General features: G+C 34.3%; 2 protein-coding genes across 4 annotated transcripts in view; one reads left to right on the top strand and one right to left on the bottom strand.

Annotated features, from left to right (window-relative positions):
- The window catches only part of LOC106881798 (regulator of MON1-CCZ1 complex), a 98355-nt gene that overhangs the window by 26448 nt on the left and 49215 nt on the right, over positions 1 to 22692 (bottom strand). The window lies entirely within an intron of this gene.
- LOC106881800 (uncharacterized) lies at positions 1144 to 22106 on the top strand. 2 transcript variants are annotated; one of them, XM_052967121.2, is made up of 2 exons: positions 1144 to 4523; positions 18789 to 22106. In XM_052967121.2, the coding sequence occupies exon 2, from the start codon at positions 18951 to 18953 to the stop codon at positions 19863 to 19865; it is 915 nt and encodes a 304-aa protein (XP_052823081.1). In that variant the 5' UTR covers positions 1144 to 4523; positions 18789 to 18950; the 3' UTR covers positions 19866 to 22106. The 2 variants fall into 2 exon arrangements, with proteins under 2 accessions (XP_052823081.1, XP_014787797.1); XM_014932311.3 differs by having other exon boundaries at positions 1144 to 4601.

Raw genomic sequence — 22692 nt, 5'->3', positions numbered from 1 at the left:
ATATATATTCATCCTAGAACATGTAGCTTGGTTATTTTGGTATCAAAATTAGATGTTCCTCACCAACGTTATCAAAACTGCCACTTCTCTCTCTCTCTATATATATTGTATATCTCCATCATTATTCATTGTAATCTTAGCATAGTCATTTATACTATAGCATGATATTCGACTTTACCTAATATAGTCTTGCTCTACAGGGTAGAAACATCTAAGGTGCACCTCTGTATATTAATGTAAAGAGAACAACAGAATTCGAATTACATTTTGTCGTTTGACCTCAAATCAGCCCTGATCGAGATCTATAATCAAAGGCATTTCAATTCGACTATCTTTAGATGTACAGCATTAATACATAACCTATTCCATCTTTTTTTAAAACTACAGTTGGGTGTATAGTAATCACTCGCCATAACGCGGTTCACCTATCGCGCCCTCAGTACATCGCGGGTTTCTTCGGCTAATAGGTATTTATATTTTTTTAGATTTTAATTATTTGTGGCAAAATAAGCATTTTCACGCCTTAAAATTAATAAAATTAAAATACAGTACTGCAATGTATAATACAGTAATTAAAATATATTAAAGAAAAATACGTTGTGTTACAGTAGATGAGTAAACAAAGAATCGCACATACTGTATGGAAAACAAAACTCGGGAGGCGAGTGTGTGGTGTTGTTTTGCACTGATAATAAAATAAATACAAATTATAAAAATGATAAAAAAAACGCACAGTACAGTACTGTTTCTACTTCGCGGATTTTCACCTATCGTTTTCGAACGTAACACCCGCGATAGTCGAGGGATTACTGTATTTTAAAGATTTGGCTGATATTTCTAGCAGGTCGAGCGACCATATAAGTATATTTACACACACACAGAACACTTACCAAGTGTGTGTGTTTGTGTGTGTGAGTGCGCGTGTGTGTGCGTGCGCGCGCTAGCGCCCGCGTGTCTAAACAAAACATGACAGGTTTTGCATTAAAAAGAAATCGAAGAAACTAAGTGACGTGGATCGTAAGAAAACGTTCCTTTTCCAGTACGTTTACTTATTTCCCTCCTACGTTTCTCTTTCAAACACGCGCACGCGACTATAAAATAAATGTAACACGATACAATGAAAACAAATTGAAAGCTTATGGTTTTTTTTTGTTTATTGTTTTTCAAGAGGTCGACTACTTTCTCTCCGTAAACAGATGGTTATTACCATAGCAAAGTCATCCAATATATATATTATATATAATATGCGTGCTACTACCATCACTGAATGGTCAACAAGTACAAAACGGCAATCTTACGAAACACACAGAAAAAGTTAAAAACGAAATTACGCAAAAACACACTGAGGAAATGTGCGATGGTTCGATTTACAGCGAAGCGCATTTATCTTTTTATTTTTTAAATATTTTTTCCTCGCTCGTGTTAGAAGGTGTGTTTACACTGATATTAGTCCCGTCTGTGGGTACAGGCAGGAAAAAGTGTCGCAATGAAGGAAATTGAAATGAGTTAGAGAGAGAGAATCCTTTCTTAATTTTTGATTCTATTTCTTTCCTACAAAACTGTAGTTATGTATTATGTACTTTTACTTGAGTTCATGATCTTAAGTTCGACGTTGCATTCTTACATTCTTTCATCGCCGATAAAGTAAGGTGATGCTAATCCCTAAATTTGTGGCCTTGTGGCTATGATAGAAATGATTCTTCAAATGAATAGATAGCAGAATTGGTAGAATGTAACCCCCCCCCCCCCCCTGCCACCATCTTAGTTGATTTCACAAACATCCCGCCGGAACTGAATCTGCCGGGTCGGTAAAATAAAAAGGTGGGATGGATTTGAATTGATTGTTTCTGGCCTTGAGAAATCCCAAGGCAAACAAAATATCTAACCCAACAAACAGTGACGAGAATCAATAATAATAATAATAATAATAATAATAATAAAGAAATAGACAGAAAAATCCCAGGGGCTAAACTAAATGCAAAAGAAATAGGCAGAGAAAAATCCCAGCAATGGTTGAGAAGCTCAGGACTCAAAGCAGAGACTGAAGGATTTTTAATTGCTGCACAAGACCAAAGCCTCCCCACCAGAAATTACCAAAAACACATAATGAAAAGAAACATAAGTAACTGTAGAATATGTGGAGATGGACAAGAAACAATAAATCATATTATCTCTGGCTGCCCAGTCCTGGCTAAGAAGGAATATATTCACAGACACGACAGAGCTGGGACCTATATACACTGGAAGCTATGCCAACACTATGGAATAACAACAGAAAAAAGATGGTATAAACACACACCAGAAAAGGTCACAGAAAACGAGAAAGCAACCATACTCTGGGATATGCCAATACACACAGATAGAGAAATTAAGGCAAATAGACCAGATATAGTCGTCAAAGATTATGAAGGAAAAAAATGCTTTCTAATTGATGTATCAATACCAGCAGATGACAACGTTTCTCTAAAAGAAATGGAAAAACTTTCAAAATACAAAGACCTGGAAATAGAGATAACTCGAATGTGGAATCTAAAAACAGAAACAATTCCTATCATAGTAGGTGCCTTAGGTATAATAAAAAAATATTCAGACAAATACATAACAAAAACACCAGGACTTACAAATATATATAACATACAGAAAATTGCACTACTGGGTACTGCACACATTCTACGCAAAACACTTTCAATACAGTAAACATAAGAGCACCACAGCACATACCCAAGGCGCACAGAGCTGCGCTCGGTAGTGAAGTGAAAGCACGTTATAAAAAAAAAAAAAATCTCTTTATTAACAACTGAGGGTTCATATAAAAGATTGGAGACGGTACAGGATAATACAATACAAACAGAGTGGGACTGAAACGTAAACGTGTAAAAAGAGAATAACAACGAAAGCTATAAAAATTAAGATCCCCAAAAGAGGGAGACTTCCAAGGGCTTCTCGTGGAAAACCCATGACCACCCTGACCTTCTCCTCTTCATCTACCTTCGATCTAGAGGCGGATGTTTAGAGTAGGCCCGTTCACTCAAGCCATTCGCGTTACATTCACTCACTTTTTAACAAAATTGCTGGGAGATAGTATTTTCCTCTCTACAATTACTTTTCTTTTCAAGTGGAACTTGAAAAAGTTGATGAGGGATTAGTCAAGAAGAAAGTGTCTGGAGGATCAAAACTATTTGTAGCAGCAGAGGGCAGAAAGCCGAGATGCCACATACAATAATAATAGTATTTAATAGCACTCAGAGAGCGCAAACCTCCGCCAAGGCAACACCAACGCCCTCACAACGATTAGCCAGAGATGATTTTTAAAATGAGAATATCTGAAATAAACTCGACTGCTTTCACAAACGAGAATACTAAAAAGAAACCCGACCGCTCTCAGAATTAAGTAAAAAAAATAGGAAAAATAATCCAAAATCCTTGTCCGGTGCCGGATCGATCCCCAAATTCAAGCAGTTCGTGCCAATCACGAAGCCAAACATCCCTGAAAGTTTCATCCGAATCCATCCAGCGGTTCTTGAGATATCTTGTCCATGGACAAACAAACGCAACTGAAAACAATACCTCCGCCTTCGCTAAGACGGAGGAAATAATCCTTTCTACTATAGGCACAAAGCATGACATTTTGGGGAAGGGGGCTAATCGATTATGTCGACCCCGAAAGGATGAAAGGCAAATTCGACCCCGGCAGAATTTGAACTCAAAATGTAGCCACGGGCGAAATATCGCTAAGCATATCGTCCGGTGCGCTAACGATTCTGCCAATAAAAACATAGTGGTGTCGATTAAATTTTACCCGCGATTTTCCCCCCGACGAATAAAGGAAAAATTTTCATAGTCAAAGGACAAAGAAAAAGATATTATGAAAAAGCAAAACAAAAAACTGCTCCTCTCTCTCCCTCTCGCACACACACAATCGTATATTTCGATGGTGAGTGTTCAAATGTTCGACCAACTGAACTACACACTTATTAAAATTGCATGTAAAAAGTTGAGAACTCTCGAGCAGAAACAAAATAGCAGTGTGCGATAAGATTGGACCTCTAGATTACTTTTGATAGTTTCTGTCTACCAAATTTCATTCACAAAGTTTGGGCTAAAGATACTTGCCCAAGACGTCACGGTACGATCGAACCTGAAACCTAGTGATTGAAAAGCGAGCTTCTTAATCGTTCAGCCACGCTGCGTTAACTACTCCAATACATTTCTACTGACTTGATTATTTTCACTTCTCTTTCATATTGATTTTTTTTTTTGCTTAGGCCTAAACAAACATAACATTAAATGAAAGCACATGCCTTGAAAATGTAACTGGTTTCAATTTTAACCTTTGTTCTGGTGACCTAGTTGCGTGAACCAAACAAAAAGTAAATCGAGAAGGACTATATGTGGATAGTGATGCTGTTTTCACAGGTTGCAGATGAGTAAGTTTCCGCTAGAAAGTCAGACGGACTCTTTGAGGAGAGAGATTAACGCGTTTTTTTAGCAGTGTTATACTTCTGTCGTCCCTTCTCCCACAGGTTGTCTTTTCTTTTTCTTAAACTTCATACAAACAATCCCGAAAGGAAAGTTCGCAGGAGTTAAAAGTAGTAAATTACGTAAGTTTGCTTCGAAGCATTTTTCTTACCGTTTTTGTTTTGTTTTTTTAATACTTTCTCACAAAAAGGCATGTCAGAGAAATGGGAAATATTTTGGGTTCGTGAGAAGAAAAAAGATAGTTCTGTTTATTATATCAGAAACTAACTGCATTAAATGGTGAAAACATTTAGGTACTTATAAAATGTTGCAAAGTTGCTAATATATTTTCCTAATAATTCTTTTTCTTAAAAGATTTCAAACCTTCAGTTCAAACTCAAACAAGTGGTTATTATATTTCCAGAAAGTAAAAAGGAATAAATCAACTAAATGATTAAATAAATCTGCATAACTGCATATTTACCTATGATTATCCCTTTATAATTAATTATAAAAATTAGTAAGATTTCACCGAAAATCTCCACAAAAGTTTGTTGTTTGTTTAGTTCCAAGTCAACCACGATTGGGTAGACCTGTGATTAAAAACGTTCCAGTTACGTACATCAGTACATTTTCCCCCCAGACTTTATGTACATAATAGTGCATTATCAAATGCAGTCTCGGGTATAAATCGTTTTTAAGACAGTAGGGTGTGGTTTAAGGGGAATTCTGAAATTTGGCTGCAGTTTCTAGAAGCCGTGTATAAGACTTTCTTATTGGATCACAACTTGAAAGTATTCAGTTATATTCCTTAATCCCAAAAGGTACTGGAATACAATATTTAAATATAAAGGCTATATCGCTAACTCTCAATATTAGCGCTAAAATAAGCAAGAATTCGTCCACTGATAATTTATGACGACTTTTTGTTACGCATGTCTGCAACCGCGAAAAAGTGACAGTCAAAGAAAAGAAATAAGTGCTAATTCCTCTCCTCTCCGTGCAATATATGGTTTGGCAAATATGTTAATTCATTAGGTTTCTTCTTGGGCCTCCTACATATCTGTGTGTCAGTGTAATATAATCAATAATTTAAGTTATATATATATATTGCAATAAATAGTTTTGTAAACATCACTTTTGTTGTTTAGCCATAGGTTAGCTTTCAACGAGCAGCCCTATGATCCAAAGTATTCCAGTTGAGACGACCCCCCTCTCCACCATCACTGTGTTTAATTCAGAGGTCCCCAACCACCGGGTGGTACAGAAAGAAATGTTTTTTCTTTTTCTTTTTTTTATCAACTATCGCAGTCTGTAAGGCGTTTTTGCAAAACATGTAATATATATGTAAAAATTAGATTATATATTATGCACTTTATTGTTTTGTTATTTGACCCCACTGGTGCGTGGTGGGAGAAAGGTTGAGGACCGTTGGTCTAAGGATGTAATTTGAGGTGAATTTGACCAAGCGGAGATAAGGAACATTTTTAATACCAGAAGTAGAATTTTACAAGTGTTTTAACAATCTGTTGGGGAAAGCATTTGAATAAATGTCTCTCTAATTTTATAATGCAAGCATAAATTTCTCTCTAATTTTATAAATTCATTACTTAAATGAATTATTTGTAAAATTACTATTAAGTTTAGATGTATTTGTCTGACAAGTGTTTCAATTATTAAAGCTAATTAAATATAAATAGATTATCTATGAACTTTACTAATTCATAGACAATCAACTTAAATTATATTTTCGAGTACTTCATCAGTAAACCGTTTGGGCGAAATTTCGGCTGCGAACAAAGTACTTCCCACGAGTTTTCCCATAGAAACTACCTCGTTGGTTCCCATATTATTTATAGAAAACAATTGTCATCGATAAGCATTGAATGCTTTGCACTCCAGCGCAAGCTATGTTTTTAACTATGTAATTTTCTAGAGTTAAAGTTAAAATTAAATAACAGTTTACAACTTAAGTTAAGAGTTACTAATGACAACAACGAAATTGTCAAAACCAATGATTTTTCTTTTTGTCGGAATTCTGGTTTAAGCACCCTAACCCTAACCCCCACAACTTTCATAACTTCTTTTATTTTTTGGAATTTTCAGAAAACTTTTGCGAATTTGTGTTCTACACACGGAAATTGATAAGATTATGCAGAAAAAAAAATGTGTGTGATTTAAAGGCCATTTAGCTGTTATTTTTAGCACATCTCATAACCACCTGATACCTTCCTCGTTTCTTTGTCACTGATATGTATTGTTGTTTTCCAATATTTTTTTCCCCATAAACACATTTAATGGACTGATGATGCACTCATTGTTGGGATCTAAGCAAAAAATTCGGACTGTCCGTATTTTAACCTCTGATTAAAAACATGTGGTATTCAAAAAAGAGCGGAACTTTTAAGATTTATGGAAGGAAGGGGAGTGGTTTAAAAACATTTTTCTTCTTCATAATTGTATGAATTCCCACATGTAGAACACATTCGCCAAAATTTTCAGAAAATTCCCCCCCAAAAAATAAAAAAGCCGTGAGGGGTTATATGGGGTGCTTAAACTAGAATTCCATGTTTTTTTTTTTTTTTCCTTTTTACCCAACTGAATATATATTATTAAATTCAAATTGGATAGATGTGAGTAAAAAGTAGGTCTTTTTGAGCCCCTTTCTATATCATTTGTCCTGCATTGACACTGCGTGGCCTAGTGGTTAGGGTGTTAGGCTCACGATCACTAGACTGTGGGTTTGATTCCTGAACTGAGTAGTGTGCTGTGCTCCCGAGCAAATCACTGTAAATGGGCAACCCTGCGATGGAATAGCCTTCAGATCAAGGGGGAATGTTGGACTGCTTGCCTAGCCAGCAGGGTGACATTATTCAAGAGCTAAAATAATGCAAAGAGCATTGTGACTAGCGATGTATAACAACATCCAATAGTTTGGTCAATACCGTGATATTTATATATCCACACGCATACACACACGCCAAGCATCATTCAGTTTCTGTCTACCGAATCCACTCATGAGGCTTTGGTTGGCCCAAAAACTTCAGTAGAAGATACCTATTCAAGGTGCCACACAGTGGGGCTGAACCTGAAACCATGTGGTTGGGAAGCAACCTTCTTAACCACATAGCCATGACCACACTAACCAACATGCCTGCACACATGTGTGTGTGTGAGAGAGAGAGACAGAGGGGGGAGGCAGAGAGCATGGCTGTGTAGCCATGAAGTCTGCTTCAGAAGAACCTGTTTCAGGGTTTGACTATAGCTTCAGGTTGAGCAATACCTTCTAAGTGGAATTTCATTGATGGAAGCTGTTTAAATGCCCACTGTGTGTATGTGTGCGTGTGCGATTTGTTTATGTTAGTGTTCCTTTATATACTTTAACTGAGCAGTTTCACAATATGGGATTGATAAAGTACAGGACTGAAATTACAAGAGACGATATGGTTAACTAAACGTTTAAAGCTAGTACAATGATAAAAACCAATAAAATATATATCTTAAAATATATGTCTCATTTATTCAATGACTTAGTCCTCTCTGCACTCTCTTGCCACGTCTCTCTCTCTCTCACACACACACACACACACACAAGATAGAACTCAGTTCAGTAAGAAAATCCTTTTAATGCATCAAGACATTACACATTATGTGTGAAAATGGTTTTATTTATAGATGGATCTGATAATCAAGTATTTATATATTAACATGAATTACAGTATAACTGACCTACAAAGTAATTCTACCTAAAGGTATTTGTGTGGACTGAAGTAAATGTTATAAGACTGTTATATCAACATTGGCAAAATACACACTGTGACATTTACTCTATTCTTAAGAAAATATTTTAGTTAACACTTATCAATAAAGAAGGCTAATATTAATTTTCTATAGCAGTCACCTTAAAGAACAATGACTGAATTAAAGATGTGACATTTAAAAATGCTGTGTTGTGAATCCTTGTAGAAAGTGAACTTAACTGATCAATTGACTCATTGTTCACATAATGCCAGGTACGACCATGACTTGAATTGACTTTAAACAAAAATAAACTGTACCAAGAGATGATAAACATATAGATGATTTGAAATAATTTTAAAATAGAAAATGCCGTTGCATTTGTTTGAACATTGAGTTTGACCGTTTCCATAATATTGATGGAATTTGGGGTTGCGGGTCACATTTTAGGTAAGACCTACTATTGAGATGTACTTCCCTTATGAATAAACTTGAGGTGATATGATCCCAAACAAAACAACCTGACGGTTTAAATTGCCTCCTATTGTTTAGAATGTGTGTGTGTGTGGCTACTTTACCCTAAAGTAATTAAAACTAATGAAATAATAAATAACCATGGAAGTAGTAGTTTGAAAGTTAAATATCTTTCTCAAATCCCATATTGCTGATTAAACACAAACAACTTGCCATTAATTTCATCAACACCAATATCCAATTGAACTGGCCATCTATAACCCTGCAAATTCATGCTTGCAACTGCATCAATATGAATTCATAGAATAGCTATTTCAATTAAGGCGGTGAACTGGCAGAAACGTTAGCAAGCTGGGCGAAATGCTTAGCGGTATTTCATCTACCGCAATGTTCCGAGTTCAAATTCTGCTGAGGTCAACTTTGCCTTTCATCCTTTCAGGGTCAATTAAATAAGCACTAGTTACGCACTGGGGTCGATATGATCGACTTAATCCGTTTCTCTGTCCTTGTTTGTCCCCTCTGTGTGTAGCCCCTTGTGGGTAGTAAAGAAATAAAAATAGTTATTTCAATTCAAATTCAGTTCTCAGATATAAGACTAAATATGACCAAGCAGAGCTTTCCAGATATACTATGTCACAACTAGAAAAAAGCCATATTATGCAATCTGGCACACAGTGTTTTATTTTTGCTTGCATGGGAGCAATGAAACAGTGCAGACACTGCATTTTTTGCACTGTCCTATCTGATTCTGTACTCTACATTCTTGTGGTGACTTCACTGGAGGTGGGTAAAGTGAATTTAGGCAATGCAATAATTGCTCTTCTTCTACACTTATATCTCTTGTGATGTGCATTCAAACAATGTTTGGGACTTATGAGGCTATTGACGCTGATACTTCTTTTTGTATGTTAATATGAACTGGGTGGAAGGGATAGTGTTGTAGGTGTATATAAGTAGTAAGAAGCAATTTTACATGTAATGACATGTCCTGTGAGGGGTTTGGTGTAGCAACAATTATGCTCCTTGCATTTCCAGGTGACCTTTCAATTTTAGATATTTTGATTTTGTGTTGTCTCACATGTTACCTGTGAACAGAAACTTCCACATAGTTGCTTTGTCTACAAGAATTAGCAACTAAATTTACATCTAAATACTCCTTAAAAATAAAATGAGGCCAGTTCAGTCATCAATTCTCACGTTTGCAATAATGTGATAATGCAGTTAACATCAGTAAGTATTTTGCCACACCTCTACAAGTTTAATATAGAGAGGGTTTAATGAAAATTTCCTTTCTACTGTCAACCACTAACAGTAGACTTGGTGTATATATTATAACACTGTTAATATATTAACAGTCTGTTCTACACCATATTTTTAATTTAGTGATAGTTCCCTTAGAATGGTAACCTTAAGCATGGTGTATAAAGAAGCTGAATCTTATCTGTCAATAATAAACAAATGAAAAATATAAATGAAAATCTGAAGCTTCAGTTTTTGAAAATATACTAAAATCAAACAGATATTTGTATTTTTCTTGATTTAGTAGTATTTATTTTAGTTATCTTCACCATATACAGTCTTATTTTAAATAGAGTAGAAATGCGTAACTTTTATACATTATACGGTCTAAAAAATATATTATTTAACAAAGTGAAACCTTCTCAAATGTTAGAATGAAAAGTATAATAAAGACTGATACAAACAATAAAGATTTCAGAAATTATTTTCTTTTCCAGTGGAAAGTGAGAGAAAAGTATTTTTGTTTATTTTAGTTCTAATTTCCCATCAGAACCAGTATAATTTTCTAAATAGACTGGCTTTAGCATGCTTTTGACAAACTTGTATATTTATTAGATACACCCATAAGTGCTGTGGGGTATATTGTTACATCAAACTGTTTGAAGCAGATAGTAGAAATGAAATAAATAAAGCAAAAATGAAAAAAAAAAGTAGTTTTTCAAAACAGTTTTGTTGCTTTTGAAATGGGGAAAACACCTATTCAAATTTATTACAATCAATAAAAACGACTATGTCAACAAAGTCATCTTCATACCAACATCACACAATTCAGAAACCTCCAGAAACCTTGTTTAAGCATACTGCAGTAGTGCTTAAACAGTGTTAACCATATAACCCATTCTGATCTAACAAGAAGCTTGTATCTGGACACTTCGTTGGCTAGAAATGGAAACAGATTGCCCTCAAATCATACCTACTGTCTTAACCCTTTTGATACCAGCCTGCCCAAAACTGCCCTGGTAATTATGTTAGAAACTCTTTGTTTTAAAGGGATCTAAATTAAAGCCTTCCATCAAATAGTGACAAAGTTATTTTACAAAACTCTTCGCTATTTTCAAAATAAATTGAAAGAGAGGTAGTATATTTCAACAGCAAAAGGGTCAAATAAGGAAAGAACATGAAATGATATGAACCCCACTAAAAATTTGGAGTGGTCATGTTTGGAATGCCTTTGATAGTAAGTCTACACAATAAAAGCTGAGTCTGGGATTAACAACAACAGAAGTCTCTCTATATGATTTAACAGTAATTTAAATCTTAGTCATATTATTTGTAATTAACAGAATTACAAATTAACAGTAATTAACAGAAGGAAATAAATATATTTGAACTGAACATGTTACAAGAGTTTATCTAGATAAGAAAAATATGGCAAATTCATTAAAATAATAATTGTTTCTAACAAAAGAACACATTAATTAAAACAGCTGTTTCCAACAAAAGAACAAATTAATTAAAATGGGACTGCCACATTAGGTTGACAAAAAATTGTTACTTCAAAGTGCTGCTACTGAATATCTCTCATTGAGAGATTTAGGAACAACAAAATAATAATTGTTTCTAGCGAAAGAACAATTTTGAAGAGGGGGTTAGTTGATGAAATGAGCCTTAGTACTTGACTGATACTGTTTTAATGGAAAACTGAAATTGACCTAGGCAGGAATTAGATTCAGAACATAGGGAGTTGAAAGAAATACTGCAATGGCATTTTCTCTAATGCTTTAATGATTCTGCCAATTCACCACCCTAAAAAATAACAACAATCCTTTCTACTATAGGCACAAGGCCTGAAACTTTGCGGGAGGAGGCTAGTTGATTGCATCAACCGCCGCCCCCTCAGTACTTGACTGGTATTTATTTTATTGACCTTGAAAGGATGAAAAGCAAAGTTGACCTCAGTGGAATTTGAACTCAGAATGTAAAGAAGAATCAAAAGCCACTGAGCATTCTGCTCAGCATGCTAATGATTCTGTCAGCTCATGAAATAACAACAACAGCCATTAAGATGTTAAAGCCAAAGCAGAAAAAAAAACCTTTGCAGGAAGAAGTAAATAAAATATGACACACAATAAAAAAACAACATAAATATATTCCCTGGAGAACAAACCATTGTAGAGGAACATGGTCATGAAATTACCTACAATTTAGCAGAAATAAATAATGTTGATATCAAGACGAGTGATCTGACAGAACTTGAAGAAAAAATTGATGAATGGCTCTGAGTCCGAAATATGGACATGAAGGAATGCAGTGACCTTCCTCAGATTTGCAATAGTAACAAAAAATGCCAAAACAATCTATCAGGCAGACATGGCCCTTAAGACTATTATAAATGAGTTTGTCTATGCTGCTGCTGCTATAGTCTGCACCAAAACGTGTGACATAAAACTGAAAAATAAAGTGATAAATAAAAAAAAAAAAACAAGAAAAAATCAAGAAACAAATCAATGCTCTTTGATCAGATATAGTAATACTGAAAAACTTAAGCAATAGCCATAACATAAAACTAGAAAGATAATGAGAAAATATAAATTAAAGTCTAAACACCAGTTTGCTGAAGTGATGGGGAAGATAAGACAGAAAGTGCTGACCAAAACTGCACAATTACACCATTTTGAAAAACAATCCAAGATAATATTGCTTCCAAATAAGCCAAGGAATTTCTATAGGCACATTAGTTTGGTTTCCCTCTTGGGTCATACCGACACATAAGGGCCAGTTTCCTGGTTTCCATGGCGTAAATATTCCCTACTTGAACAGGACACTGGTCCATCACAGGATTACTTATTTTTGCCAGGTGAGTGGACAGGAGCAATGTGAAATGAAGTGTTTTGCTCAAGAACACAACGTGTCATCTGGTCCAGGAACCAAATTCACAATCTCATGATCATAAATTCAATACCCTAACCATTAAGACATGTAACTCTACTATGGGCACATTAGAAAGAACACAATCAAAATAGAATCTCCTTTACCCCAGAGTCCTGGAGTAAAGTTCGGACAGATGAGAAGAAGCATAACTGTGATACCCCATGGAGTTTCAGACAAAAACAAAACACTGAGCTTATAGAAGAGCAAATATGGGAAGGGATCGGTGCAGATGTCAGACTTACACTGAAAATGTCTAGTAAATGGTTGTCACTTGGTAAGGTTAAGATCCCAAACTATAGACTTAAATATCTTTACTAATTTGTATAAAATGCTAACTTACTGCATTAACAATGTAATTATGAAGGAACCACAAATGACCACAATGGTATCACTTCTTTTGCTCCCCCAAAATGAGGAAACAAAAATCCCTAAGAACTACAGACCCATAACATACCTTACAACAATGTACAAGATTCTTACATCTGCCCTAATGGAATGGTGTATGCATTCCACATCATCAACAACATTTACCCTGATGGATGAAAAGGATGTAAATGTGGGCCATTTGGATGGTAGGGTCAACTGTTAATTAATAAAATGATTCTTGATGACTGCCACAGCAGGAAAAAACATCTTTCAGTGGCCAGGACAGATTACAAAAAGGCACAGATGGATACAAGAATGCCTGGAGATATTCAAAATTTCACCAATAAATCAGGAATTTTTTTTATCTAACATCATGAAACTCTGAAAATGACATTAATTCTACAGGCACAACAACTACAAACTTCAGAGAAGTTAATATTAATTGTGGAATCTTTCAAGAAAACTCATTACCTCCTTTGCCATTCTGTTTAGCACTGTTTCCCCTAGACCCTGAATGAAACAAATTATGGTTACAAAATGTATGGAAAACCCATCTTCTCTACATGAATGACTTGCAAAAATTGATCAACAACTGCAAGCATTCCTTCACACAATCAAACAATTTAGTGATATCAAAATGGAATTTGGGCTTGACAAATGCACCAAGGCTGCATTTGGTAAGGAAAAACTATAAAATACATGCAACGTCACCCTAGATATACTAAAATAAAGAATTAGAACCTGAGGGCAGTTATAAGTATCTAAGAGTCTGTAAAGGAGTTGGAATTAAAAACTACAAAATTAGAGAAAAGATAAGCAAGGAGTGCTATCATAGAGTAAGAGTTATCCTGAGTTGAGTGTCAAAAGCAAAATTGAGGCCATAAACATACAGACTATGCTTGTAATCATATACTAATTCAATGTTATAAACTGGTCCACCTTTGATATCAAAATCTGAAAGCTGATAACAATCCATCACCACAAAGTAGAGGCAGACTGAATATATCTTCCAAGAAAAGAAGGCAGTTAGGAAGTTAATACAATCTTAACTATCATTGAAAATTGCAACCACCAAACTCTCAGCCTACCTGCAACAAGCAAATGACTGGATGTAAAGCATGATGATATCAAAAAATTGCACTAATTGAAGGAAAACACAAAAATATACCTTCAAGAAATGCAGCTAGATGAATAAGTGTCCAAAGAAAATGTGTCCCCAACTGACAAGGCAAAATAAATAAAAAATATAGCCAAACAAACCAGCCTCCAATACACTAAAGAGAAATGGGGGCAAATACCCAATTAAAGTCAGGAACCCTCATGTAGACCAAACCCTTACCCGTCAGTGGTTGACATACTCTGGTCTCAAACCAGGAAATGAAGAGTGTATTATTCCTGCTCAGGATTAATGCCTTCCGAAACATGAAAGCAATCCATCATGATGTGTATGCTGAGAACATCCAGAGAGACAACCGACTGCATAATCTCTGGATGTGGCTGACTGGAACCAATGGAGTGCTTGTAAAGACATGACTGGGCAGCTCAGTACATCCACTGATCAATATACTGCACATGCAACCTCTCACACAAAGATAATAGGTGGGAACATAAGCTGCCACAAGAATGATGAAGTTACTGCCTTTTGGAATTTCAGTGTTCAAACTGTTTATGAAATACAGACTAACAAACAAGATTTCATTGCAAAAACTCCTGCCAAAAAGGAGTCTTTTGATTGATGTCACAGTCCCAGCTGACAAAAAAAAAAACAACAACTCTGAAAACATTTGAGAAATTGAGTACCTATAAGACCTTGGAGATTAAAATCAAGAATGTGGCATCTCAAAGCAACAGTATTACCTATTGCTACCAGGGCTTTGGAATGAGATCAAAAGGAGCAAACAAATATGTAGACCAAATTCCTGGTGAATTGCAAAAAATCATACTTATGGGTACATCACATATTTTATGTAAATTCCTTTCTTGTAAATGCAATCTTACTCATTCAGTATTATTAAATTTTTTTTTAACACACAAGCATCAGTTTTTTCAATTGCATAGCATTTCACCTCTTAGCATCTTCAGATGCAAAATCTCATTGTCTCTTGACATCTCTGGTTCAGAATCAGGTGCAGCTTGTATAAGTAAAGCCAAAACATAACCTATTATAGGCACAAGGCCTGAAATTTGATGGGATAGGGTAAGTCAATTACATTGACTCCAGTGCTTCACTGGTACTTAATTTATTGACCCTGAAACAATGAAAGGCAAAGTCAATCATGGTGGAATTTGAACTCAGAACATAAAGATGGATAAAATGCCGCTAAGCATTTTCCCTGGCATGCTAATGATTCAGTCAGCTCATTGCCTTAATAACAATAATCCTTTCTACTATAGGTACAAGGCCTAACATTTTGGGGGAAGGGCTAAGTCGATTACATTGACCCCAGTGTTTCACTGGTACTTAATTTATCCGTCCCCAAAGAATGAAAAGCAAAGTCAATCTTAACAGAATTTTAACTCAGAACGTATAGATGGACGAAATGCCACTAAGCATTTCCCCTGGCATGCTAACGATTCTGCCAGCTTGCCACCTTAATAGCTGCCAGTAGATGGCTGCAGAGAATTGAACACTGTATCTCTGGTGCCAGCTGTACCATTAAGCTAAGCAGCCTCTGACGAAAGTCAAAACATAGTAATGATAATAATAATCAGCATCATTGTATTGACATGTTGGCATAGATGAACAAGACTTTTCCAAGCAGTATTCTACAGCTGGATGCCCTTCGAGTTGCCAACCCTTGCTTTTCAATTACGGTATCTCTTATTTTATTGTGTTAAAAGATTTTGACTGTCATCAGTTTTCTTCAACAGTTAAGGACACATAAACATAACTTTTAAACATGTGATAACAAGCAGAATAATATTATAGACTAGCAGAAATACCCGGCGTTGCCCGGGTTAAAGAGAATAATGAAATCTAAAAACGCCGTCTAGACTACGCATCATCTTTATATATAGAGATGTATATACACACACGCACCCAAACACACGTATATATATGTATATCAATATAAATATATGAAAGTCAATGAAGTTTCGTAAAAGAAGGTGATCATGTACATACTTTCTTGCTGTTGTGATTATAACACCTCATTGTAAACTATGTTCCTTGTTTTCCCTTGTGGAGCATATACAAATAGGTTTTTTGTTGCTGCCCACTCTTGAGCAGCCAACATACAGTTGTCCATGTGAGAAGCAGGGCTCTTCCAAGAGAAGACCAGCTACAGACAGTGTTTGACCCTGATATTTGTTTATGGACATGGCAAAAGTCACACGAAGGGGGAATTGTAGTCTTCTGAATGTAAAAGGAATGTCTGCTCCTGATGGAGTAAGAGGAATTCTTGGAATAAAGACGTCATCCCCTTTTGCACATCCAGAAAGAATGGTAGCCTCGATAACGTGTGACATAATTTTCTAAATAATGCTCATCTGTTATGTTCGGGTTAAAATTTCATCAACATCAAAAATATATGAATTTTCATGGGAGTTATGGCCGTTATGCAAAGAATATAATTTCCAAATTTCATAAAGATCCATTCAGTACTTTTGACGTAGTTTTGGATAAGAAAACAAATGACTAATGTGTGTGTTTGTGTGCATGTGTATGTGTGTGTGATGGGTGTATATATGTATAGATATCTGTATGCATGTATATATGTATATATGTGTACATATTACATGTACATCTATATATATATATATATATACACATCTACATATATGTATACATATACATGTATGTATAGATCTATATATATACATATACATGTACATCTATATGTATACATATACATCTCTCTCTCTCTTTCTCTCTCTGAAAGTATCTGTCATTACAGTATCGAAATGGTGTACATATACATGTATATGTATACATATACATCTCTCTTTCTCTCTTTCTCTCTCTGTGAAAGTATCTACAGTATCGAAATGTGATTGTTTCAGTTAGTGGAATAGTTTCATTTTTAAAGTGAAAGTATTTGACATGAGTGTTTTTGTTTCACTTTTGACACGTAATACTTAAATAGTGGAGGAGATATTATGTTGCCGTGTGCTCGAACTCTGCAAGAAGTTAATAATTTTTTTTGACTAAAACACAACTGGAACCCTAAGTAAGGCATGTGTAAAATTTGAATGAAATTGGTTGCGTAGTTCTCGAGTTTTAGGGATTCACACAGACAGACAGACAGACACACATTCTCATTTTTTTATATATAGATAATTATCAGAAATCATCAGCAGTATTATTATTAAAGTTTTAAAAATGTCTCAAAGCCAAAGAAGGAGTTTCTTTGACTTGCTACAAATAGCAGCCAATGTTCATTCAAATCAAATAGCTTCAGTAAAGATTTGACATTAATTTCTGCTTCAATAAATATAAGGTAAGAAGGATAGAATGACCAGTTACTAACATACAACAAAGTACAAGCCAATATTGGAATCTCTATGTAGTCACTCAGCTAACTAAAAAGAGCAGTCAAATACTTCAATCACACCCTACTATGTTAAAAAAATGAAGGAAATTGGGGTGTTTTTGATCACTGATCAGCTCAATTAGGGCTGATCATCATCATCGTTTAACGTCCGCTTTCCATGCTAGCATGGGTTGGACGATTTGACTGAGGACTGGTGAAACCAGATGGCTACACCAGGCTCCAATCTGATTTGGCAGAGTTTCTACAGCTGGATGTCCTTCCTAACGCCAACCACTCAGAGAGTGTAGTGATATGGGACTAAATAGAACACCAACAATATAACAGAAAACCTTCTGTAGGTGTGGGCTCATTTTTGTGTCATTACTTCTTTTATAAAGACTAACAGAAAGACTGGTAGGAATAGCAGCAATAACATAGTTATTATTGTAAGGCTTATAGTGTTCCAAACAGCCATACCAACAAAATCACTTTTGAATTTAAAGAAAAAAAAAAAAATATCAGTATATTAAAAAATTTTCATTTTATCAAAAATAAACCTCGGAGTTATACAGCTATTTTGTCTAATAGCATTCATTTATTCAATAAATAATTTTTTTTCATTACATATATAGAATAAACTGTGCGTTTTGCAAATAGTGAATTAAAACTTGAAATGGAAACATTGAAATGAATATATATTAAATTATCATTAATGAAAATACAGGCGAGTAAGAATGAGAGACTGCTAAAAATAAAAAGGGAAAATTTCGCTGGTAATGAATTAATATTGTTTATGAAATCTACTCCACAGTGAATGCAATGAATATTTAAATTTGTGAAGAACTTGAAGTTCAAATATTCAATAAACTTCAGAAATCGAAATTACAGGAAATTTCTTGGAACATGAATTTATAAAAAAATTTCCAGACAGTCAAGCTTTCTTTTAGTAACTGTTACATACCTAATTAATAAACAGCTTTCTCCATCATAATATAGATAGGTATAAAAAATGAAAATATGCCTTTTGACTCATAATGAAATTTTGAAAGCTACTTAGCTTCCTCTTACAACACACAATATTACAAAACTGAATTTTTTTTTTTTTTTCAGAAAATTTGAAAAAAAGAAAATGCAAGCACTAAAGCAGATATCAATATAAAGATGGAATAAATCTAAATAATTACAGACTCAACATCTTTTAGCAGACACAATCCAAGTATTTCCAAGAGTCCTTGCAGTATAATTTGATTCCTCATCATTAGACTATTCAACATGTTGCTACAAAGATTTATCAAAAACTATCAATTCCTGCATCACAAACTGTTGCGGATATTCATTGTTTTACTTCTCTTGGTGCAGATGTTTGTTGTCAACTACCAGTTGGTACATTACGAAGAAACACAAACATATTGGTGTATGTTGATACCAGATAGTGTATACTTAGTTCTGTTTATTGTTCATATTTTCTTTAGCTATAAAAAACATTTTCAAGGCTATGAGTTACCAAACCCTGAGCGTAAACAAACTTTTCCCTTTGGACCACTCACTTGGGTGGTTTATGCATTGGTTTTATCAAGTAAACTGATAGTGGTTTTCACTTCCTTTGCAACAGAGATGGAAGATGAAAATGGAATCAATAGTGCAAATACACTGAGAGCTATGTTTGGTCTGACAGCAGTTGTATTCTTCTTGCTGCTAATGTCTTACCTACATGACACTACACCTACAAGTCTGAAAACATTTATATATACAGTTGGAGCTACAGTGCCTATAGATTTATTAGATACAATGGATATCATGGAGTTATTGTATGAAGAAGAAGAAACAAGAAAAATATCAGAAGGTATGGTATATATGATATTGGTGATCATCGTTGGCAATCTAATGATACCAATGTTCCCATGTACCATTCTCTATATTCAAGAGTTTAAAAGTAAACGTATTTTTGTACATTTAATGATTGCGCAAAAAGTGATCCAAATTGTTGTCATTAACTTACTGTTCATGTCAATTCGACTGATTCTGTGGCAAGAATTTGGTCAAGGATTTTCAGCTTTCATTGTTAAAAATATCTTAGTTATGGGAATATTATCATATGATCTGTTTCGTATTTGTAGAGAAAAGGCAGAGGATGAACAGAGGGAAGAGCCAGTAGTTAATTACAAAGAAGGAGAAGTCCATATGTAATCTCTGCCCATCACGAACTATATTTCATTGATTGCTTACTTTCAAACAGAAAAAGCTTGATTTTCCTTCTTGAAAAGGAATTATCTGTGACTGTTATGTTAAATTGCTTGTTTTCTTAATAATATGCTTTACTTAGATATATCCTCTTTCTCCATTAAAAATCTCCAACAAAAAAATCCATCATTCATATACACATGAAATCACTCGAACAAGATACTAAGGTTTCGTGATTGAAAGCAAGTTACTTTAAATGTGTCCTCCTTTAAATAACTTCACATCTCATAATACTTTCACCATGTAAGTGAGTAATTGAATTAATGTCTGGTATTCTGGGTTGAACAGTGAAAGAAATCTGTAACTTGGATTTAAACCAGCCACATCTGGCCAAAATATTCTACCTGTTTTATGTTCAAACTGGTCACCAACTTTACAATATCATTCTGAAAATTAACAGTTACTTCATCAAAATTTCAAAGCTATAAGATAATGCATGATTAATTCAAAAGAATGTGAATAAATAAATCTTGCCTTTGACAGAATAATGTGAATGCTAAAGGATTAAAGAACTACTGCAAGATGAGATATTCAAAACAAAGATACACTTGGCTCAACAAAAACTGAATTGGCACCTTTCATAATAACATAGAAAAGAAATGCTAACCAGGAAGACACAGTTAGGTATCTACTTCATGAATATCAACAGAGAAAGTAATATGAGATAGCTATAAATTACTTGTGACATTGCAATAGAAAATTCATCTTATGCAAACATAGAAGACATTATTAATGTTGCTGTTCCACAATAACAGGGCCACAATAATTTCCTAAAATGATTGGAGAAGAGAATCATATAAAAAGCTACTCATGGGAATGACTTCCTCTGCTGGAAAGAAAACAAAGATATCAGAGTGGCAATGAATAATGCACCCAGAGCTTTAAATATAATAGTAGCAGGGATATTTAAAAAAAACAAACAAACAAAAAACTGCTGCTATCTTATGAGATAGTGAAGAGAATATAAATTGTTGCAAAGGGATCTGACAAAAATGCTATATCTGAAGCTATGGAGGAGAATTGCAAATTATTGCAAAATTGCAATTACTGTACAATGACTTAAATTCATGTCTAAATTCATGTTGATGCTAATGAAGAGAATCATAGTTTTTCATGTAGCAAAAAAAGACAAAGGAAAAACTTTCAAAGATTTTAAGTGTTACTGAAACATTATAAACCAACAGTTGGGAAGGAGAAAATGAAATATGGGTCTCAAGTGACTTCTTCCTCTTCTTCACACGCATCTCATCATTATCCATTACACAAAGATTTGTACGCCACTACCCTATAAAATATACCCTTCGAAAGTGTATTACTGAATACTCATATATCAAATAACATTGCAATGATATCTCAAAACAAATATTAACATATAGTTCATGAATGGATTTTACATGTAACTTCCAAAGATTTCAACACATTTCAGTAACTTTCCAAAATGTTAAACAAATAACTAATGTAGTTTTAATTAGATGTCCTTGAAATTAGTTTACACTGTGATAAACTTGCATGTTCAGATAATCCCAAAGGATTCTGTAACAAAGCTTATTGTTTTATAAGCCACAAATATGGAAAAACACACTGAAGTATTTAGTGAGAAATAGTAAGTCAAACTTCAACATTAACTGAGGATAGAAAGAAAGGAGCATGATACAACTTTGTGTCTTGGAAAACAACATACAATTAAAAGAATTAAACTATATGTTTATCACAGAATAAACTGACATTTAAAAGAAAATGTGGTATATCACTGTTATATTTGATATTCACATAATAGTTACTATAGACAATATTAATGCATGGTTGTAAAACAAGTTCAACTTGTGTTTATACAGAGATTTACTTAAAACATGAATATTTCAAAATCCTCTTTGATATTGCATGTACACTAAATCCTTTTACAACTGTAACAAAAGTACTTGCAGAAGGTGAATCTTAAGTAAACAATGGAGAAAGATTTTCTTTCAGGTTATTTACTAAAGACTATGACTTCTTGAATAATCAAAGGATCTAGTTCATGGGAAGTTTTCAGTCAGATAAACAATGAATCAATTTTGTAAAATCAGTTTCTCCTCTACAACCTATTATTTTTCAAAGAATTTTATATTTATCACAGTTGTTAAAAACACAGAGCCGAAGATACAGCAGAAAAGAAATGTGAATAATAAAAAATTTTTGTAATGCTTCTGAATTTTGTTTCTGTTCCTCTAGAGTGAGATATATAGTTTTTTTAATACTTTTGCCTGAGAAAGAGAGTTTGGGCCTATAGACTTCACAGATTAGAGAACAGAAATAATCAAGTGAAGTTAATGTGGAGAGTTGGGAATCTCAGAGAAGAAGTGATTTATGTAGTAGCAGAGACAAGTCACTGAGAGTATATGGCTGGATAAAGTGATGTGCTTGAACTATATTGTTGATTAAAAGCTTGACAAGCAAATAGATTGCTTTGTGGTTTTTGTATTTTTGTGGGGGAGAGGATGTTAGGTTAGTAACTGTCAAGGCTCAAAAGGGGGACCTTAACCCTGAGCAAAATGTAAGGTCATTGTAGGTCATGTGGTTTAGCATTAGGAACATTATCATTACTAGCTTTTTTTTAATGCTACCATGTCTCAAGATGAGTCTTCAGTTAACTTCTGATATAAGAGTAAAGTAAATACAAGGTAGTTAGATAGGGTAAACAATCTGGTAGTAAATCAACTGTAAATTGTTTAGCATCTATTTTCAGCTACACAAACAATGCTAGCCATAGCAAAGCCTTAAAGAATTGTGTCTT

Source organism: Octopus bimaculoides, chromosome 4, assembly GCF_046866305.1.
Source record: "Octopus bimaculoides isolate indiv1 chromosome 4, ASM4686630v1, whole genome shotgun sequence".
NCBI classification, from domain to species: domain Eukaryota; kingdom Metazoa; phylum Mollusca; class Cephalopoda; order Octopoda; family Octopodidae; genus Octopus; species Octopus bimaculoides.
The sequence above is the reverse complement of the archived record's forward strand: the minus strand, read 5'-3'. Positions and strand labels throughout refer to the sequence as shown.